The sequence below is a fragment of the Lygodium microphyllum genome, chromosome 8, assembly GCF_053477565.2.
Source record: "Lygodium microphyllum isolate KBCC chromosome 8, Lygodium_microphyllum_v1.1.10, whole genome shotgun sequence".
NCBI lineage: Eukaryota > Viridiplantae > Streptophyta > Polypodiopsida > Schizaeales > Lygodiaceae > Lygodium > Lygodium microphyllum.
This window is the reverse complement of record NC_141142.1, coordinates 92017398-92024006: the sequence shown is the minus strand read 5'-3', so window position 1 is coordinate 92024006 and position 6609 is coordinate 92017398. Positions and strand designations below refer to the sequence as shown.

General features: G+C 39.6%; 1 protein-coding gene across 1 annotated transcript; it reads left to right on the top strand.

The window, feature by feature from the left end:
* Positions 1-4403: 4403 nt before the first annotated feature.
* LOC148032595 (uncharacterized) lies at positions 4404-5570 on the top strand. The gene is made up of 2 exons (XM_087684132.1): positions 4404-4577; positions 4709-5570. Exon 2 carries the CDS (start codon positions 4742-4744, stop codon positions 5171-5173), a length of 432 nt encoding a protein of 143 aa, XP_087540258.1. The 5' UTR covers positions 4404-4577; positions 4709-4741; the 3' UTR covers positions 5174-5570.
* Positions 5571-6609: the final 1039 nt, after the last annotated feature.

Sequence of the window (6609 nt, the reverse complement as noted above, 5' to 3'; positions counted from 1 at the left end):
CATGTATTATAATTACCTGATTTCAATAGACCATTTTTCTTAGTAGGTACTGACGCTAGTGGATCTGGAATAGGAGCAGTCCTTATGCAAGATCCTCATCCCATAGCCTACTCTAGCTGCAAACTCAAACCAACTGAACTTAAGTATTTTACCTATGACAAGGAATTGCTAGCCGTAGTACAAGTCTTACGTCAATGGAAACATTATTTAATGGGATCTGAATTCATGATCAAAACTGACCAACAAAGCATTAGACATCTCCTTAGTCAACCACAAATATTTGACCGACACATTAAATGGGCTGCTTTTATTCAAAGTTTTCATCCCCTTATACAATATCAACCTGGAAAAGAGAATGTTGTTGCTGATGCTTTAAGTAGAAGACCGACAATTCACAATATTTTTGTGATATCATTTGATTCCCTTATCCCAATGAAAGATACTTATCACCAAGATCCTACTTTTCAAGCTGATTGGAATAAACTAGTTGCAAATAATTGGATTCCTATTGATTCATTGTCTTACACTAATGGATTTATGTTTTATGAAAAAAGATTATGTGTGACTGTTCCATTTTGATCATTTGTCTTGCATGAAATTCATTGTCCCCCATACCAAGGTCATAGAGGAATTATATCTACTTTGCGTACACTGATTGAAGATTTTTATTGGCCACACATGGACACTGATGTATCTAATTTTGCATCTGAATGCCTAATTTGTCATAGAGTTAAAAGACATCATGGTAAACATAATGGTTTACTAATGCCATTATCCATTCCATCACGACCATGGGAACATATTTCAATGGATTTTATCACTGGTTTACCTAATACTAAAGCTAATCATGATATGATTTGGACTATTGTAGATAGGTTTAGTAAACAAGCATATTTTATTTCATGCAAGAAAACCTTAACTACATCTCAAGCTACTCAATTGTTCTTGAAAACTGTTTTCACTAACCATGGTTTACCAAAAGTCATTATTTTTTATCATGATTCTAGATTCTGCAATAATTTTGGATTACTTTGTTTGCTAACTTAGGAACAAAGATTGATTTTTCATCTACATTTCATCCTGAAACAAATGGTCAAACAGAAGCTACTTACAGTACCATTTTAGATCTTTTGCGTGCCTACACAATTTCAAAACTGCACACATGGGATACATATCAACATTTACTTCAGTTTTCATATAATAACACATCACATACAGCTACAAAGAAAGCACCATTTGAAATTGTTTATGGATATCGATTTCCTACACCTGTTACATCATTGTCAAACAAAATTCAAACTGCTGATGCTATTGCTAACATGCATGCTACTATTTTTGATGAAGTTAAAGATATGATTGCCAAAGCCCAGCAATCATACACAAAACAAGCAAACAAGAAAATACAAGCTATGAGTTTTAAAGTTGATGATTATATTTGGTTACAAATTGAAAAGCAAAGATTACAAAGTGTAGATAAACACCCCGTTGTAAAATTAATACCTAGATTTTATGGACCATTCAAGATCATACACAAAATCAATGACAATGCATTTAAACTAGAATTACCACAACATTGGAAAATCCACAACATGTTCCATATCAGTTTATTACGACCTTTTAGAGGACAACTACATGTACACCCTATCTATGAAAACCCTCCTTTGTTAGATGAAGAAACTGAAATTCTTGAGCCTGAAACTATTATAGATACTGACTTTATGACCACTAGAACTTGCCGTACATATTCTAGATATTTGGTTAAGTTAATCATATTGTTGAAGAGGCCCAATGGATGCACGCTAGAGACCTAAGTGCTTTTCCCACACTGTTAGCTCCACATTGAGCTAATAGCAATTGAGGACAATTGCTATCCCACCCCGAGGGTATGATGCCAGGAGCCATATTCCATGGTGGATTCCGTGAGGTTTTGCGGTGGATTTCGTAAAATTTTATTACCGGGGCTCATACACGAGGCAGATTCTTTGTGCGAAAAGTCGATGGGGACGCCTATCCTTTTCGGGTGTCTTGTTACTTTAATGTATAAGTGGGTGATCCCATAGCGGGTGATTCCGCAAAATACATATTTAAATTAATAAACGTTTATGAGTTTAGAGTGCGTACTCATAATAAATTAAGGTTAGGATTGAGTTCTAACCAATTTATTTATTTTGAGCTGAAGACTACTAGGTATTCACTTTTGTCAGTTTAATTGTATTATTTTTCTAATAATTGTGAATGCTTCAGTTGATGTGTAGAGTAAGCAGCGGTGGCATTAGGAAGCATTGGAGGATAGCCTGTATTCAAATTATTATCAATTTTTTATGGCCGCACATATTAGGCATGGGCCAATATTTTGACGCGCTTATTTATTAAAGCACTTGATATTTATTTATTACTTTTGTATATGCATGGGTGCACGATTTAAATATTTGTATTGGACATTGTATTTGGGTACTGCCTAACTCCTTGGGCGCCCAATAGCTTTAATTCTCTAGTGGCACAAAAGCTAAAGCGTGCTAATTGTAAATTGGACTATTTTTTGAGCTTGAAGATGAATAATATATAAAATACATGCTTTGTGGAGCGCTCACACAAGGCATGGGGGAAAATTGTACCCAAGTAGTCTCTTACTTCATGTCGTGCAAGTTTTCTTCCTTGTTTTTGGTGCAAAAGTAGAGTTCTTTTGTTCTTGGGGACCTTCCGATGCTCACTACGCGAGCATACTGCATATGATTTGTGCACCATTATTTCCAAATCTTACATCAATAAGTGTATTAAATTATTTGTAGTTAGTTAAGTAATTTTTATTTGTGGTAAGATAGCATGTGGCCCTTGTATTACTAATCCACATGTGTGGGGGTGATGATTTGTATATTAATTAAGGCAACAAAAGTGAGTAGAGCATCATCCACATTCAAGGAAACAGATTGAGATGCGTTCTGAGCAAAATGATGATTTGATTTATTATTAGATGATTTAGATGCATATGCACAATGGGCTTGAGCCTTATGCCTAATTGGACGATCCTTGGAATGATGCCAACAATCTTTGGATGCATGACTCGACCTATTACAAATGCAGCACTAGGGTATAGTAATGCTACAATTGGGTTTTGAAGATCGTGGCCTAAAGTTCTTACGTGATGGTGTGAGGAAACATGGCAATAATTTCTATTAGATATCACTTTGGGATGCACGTACAGGGCTAATGTATTTGACATAGGTTGTGAGTATTGATTGGCTTGCTGCATATAACTTTCTTATAAAGCTAATGGAATGAGAATGGGTACTAATAAGGTTGCATGGTTTGATTGGGTTCAGGTAAAGGATTGCCAAGATGGTGGAAGGGCAGCAAGAAGAAGTATTGCTTGGACACTGGGGGGGAAGATCCATCCCCGAGAGTAGGACATCCTTCATTTTTAAGTGCCAAGTTTGCCAATTGATTTTGGCTCATATGTATCACATAATTGCTTCCAAATGGAATGTGAAGTGGTTTGCATGCGAACAGATTGCTTTTAGGCATTATCCATGTGAAAAAGAAGTTTGAGGCCAATAGTGAAGTCCTGCTCATTCCACAACATGACTTCATCAACCAATGTGGAATCTGTCTAATCACAACAAGGTGTACTTCCATCAAAAATATGGATGAGTTTCTATTTTTGTAGGATGATCTCCATTGTCATGCACCATGGGTGATTATTCTAGTCATTGGGTTCACATTGGTGTCCATGCCTACACCATGGTGATATTCGTGAATGAAAAACAATTTGAAGAATGATGTATACAACTTTGTCTAATTCAAATCATCAATGGTGCTCATTTTAAAGGGCCGTGACAAAACGAATCTAACACAAGCAATTGACGCAATTGAAAAATAACTTTGTAAATTCAAAATAGACATATTGATTGGCAAAACATCAACTGAGAGCCCAAAGGACACATCCTCGTCTTATGCAAATAAACATTGTACTAAGGAAAGTAAACATTTGCCACCTTTGTGTGTATTCTCATGAGAGAGAGACGGTGTTGGATTAACTACACAAGGGGTAAAATGTAAGCATGCCATGTTAGCACTCCCGCCTCCAAGTGGAGAAAAGTGGTAATTAGAAAACTCGATGAAAGGGACAAAGGCAAAAGGAGAAAGAGGAAAAGAGAAGTAGTATCTATCACGTGTTGTAATAAGCTTCATTTTTACTTTAGTAGAGGTGTTTTCTCTCTACCCAAGGTTGAAAATCTTACAAGTTACCAGCGTAAGAAGAACCCTTGATTGTAGGGGCTATGCTTTTGAAAGGAAAAAGGAACAAAGGGGTTAACTGACGTCGGAGTAAACTAATGCGAGTGTGAGAACGGCAAGAGCGTCCTTACCTTCGTTATATTCAAGGTAAATGTAACGTGGTTGAGGCCTCGATTGCTCAGAAGGGTTGGTTGTCCTTTTGTGATCAGGAAGCCTTCAGGCGGAACGCATGGAGCCTTTTAGGTGCTCAAAATAAGCCCAGCCCCAGGCGTTGTGCCGGGTTAAAACTTAACAGCGATCTTACTCGGAACGGCGCTATCCCCACAGCTGAATACTGTCTTGAGGTAATTTCCCTGTACGATATAGTACACGACTCCTGTGATATGTGTATACATTGTTTAATTCGGGTTTATTTTAAGGATAAACAACTCATGTGGCAAACTATGCTGAATAAAACAATACCGCATGTGGATAGGTTAGATATAATCAACAGCAATCAAGTGCTGCAATGGCGCCGGCCAAGGCGGATGATCCGAGGCAGGGCGCGATAGTCTGGAAGGGGCACGCGGAGGCGCTGAGGAAGGCGATGGAGCTGCTGACCGGGCACGGGCTGCCAGCTGGGCTGCTGCCATTGGAGGAGGTGAAGGAGCTGGGGCACGTGGCGAAGACGGGGTACATGTGGGTGAGCCAGGGGAAGAAGGTAGAGCACGAATTCAAGTTGGCGGGGAAGCTGGTGAGCTACGACACGGAGATCACGGGCTTCATCTCGCAGCACAAGATCAAGAAGCTGAAAGGGGTGAAGGCCAAGGAGCTCATGTTGTGGCCTCCCGTCGGGGAGATCAGCGTCGATCATGACCCGCCATCGGGTAAGATCCACTTCAAGAGCTTCACTGGCATCACCAAGACCTTCCCCGTCGCGGCGTTCGCCGCCGGCCAGTAGTGAGCTGTTATCCGTGGCCACCAATTAATAAGCAAAAGATCGGTATGTATGGTGCCCTTGCATAGGCATTCAAGGAAGCCCATCCCTTTTTTCTATGTTTTCGAACCATACAGGAGAGATCAAAGATTGGGGAGGATCACATGCAGGTCGTTTCTGTACTGCCCTTCCAATCTTCTAATGAACCCGTTCACAGTGGAGGAGGCCCCTAAGTACTAGCATAGCGATGTTATACAGTTTCTGAGAGCATGGACAATGGCATAAGCAAGGTTGTCCCGTCCGATTAAGCCCTCACAATCCAAGCTTGTAACCCTTGCGCTTGCTTAGCTCGAGCGTCATCTTCCCCGCCATCTTGTAGCTCACTGCCCTTGCAAGGCAAACCGATAATAACCGTTATTACTACAGCTATCTAATCGATTGATAATGCCATTGGTCATTGCGTATTGTTCTCTTCCCTCAAACTAGCAATGCAAAATGTCAAAACTCCCACAAGAACCATAAAATTGTGAAGGGAAAGTCTCATGGCAATAACCTAAGGAACCACTGATAAGCTTTGCGCATTGTCTTTTCTTTTCATCGGGCTTTGCATCGTGGCCTTCGTTACTTAGGAATAGAAATAATACCCTTCGTTGTGCTACCACAAGCCTTAAATATTTTCCAACATGTATCAATGCCAATTTGAAAGCCAATGTGTGTCCTCCGTTAACCTAGCTTGCATTACCAAATGGTCAGTTTAAAAATAGTGACAAATATTTACTCAATAAGATAGGCTCATTGGTCACAAAAGAGTTTTGAGTGAAGATGGAATACAAGTAGGAAAGGGATGGGAATGGTACGTGAGAATGGCAATGGGATAGGCATTGGAAAAAGCATAGCTTGCAAGCATGATCTAGCTCTCATATGATGTTGTGCTATACAAGCTCAATGTAATGGGACATTAGATACACTCTTATTCCTTCAGGAGCTTTGATACACGAGAATCAAGCAACTACCTCTCACACAATTTCTTGCACTCAAATGCAAGCATTCATTTATAGTGAGTGACATGGCCTACCTTTAAATCCATGAAGAATGTGCTTTGCACACTCCACGGTCCAAGTGTGCTCCTTTGATTCTCTGCAACCCTCTATAACCTCTTTGTCCCTCACCCTCATTCTCTCACTCTCTATCATTCATGTCTCTCACTCTCACCCTCACCCACTCTCTCACAATGAAAGTAGGAAGGAAAATGCACAAAGTTTGCACACACATGGATAGCTTGTTCTATTCATTCTCATCTTTCTTATACATGATTTCTAGGGTTAGGGTCTCTTCATCCCTCTTGGATATCCAGTCCACTCTTGGGCCTTAAGACTAGTTATTTCTCATTGCTTGCTTTTTCTATGATGAGAATGAACTAAAACCTTTCTAGTTTTTCCACAGAGCCTATGTTATCATTA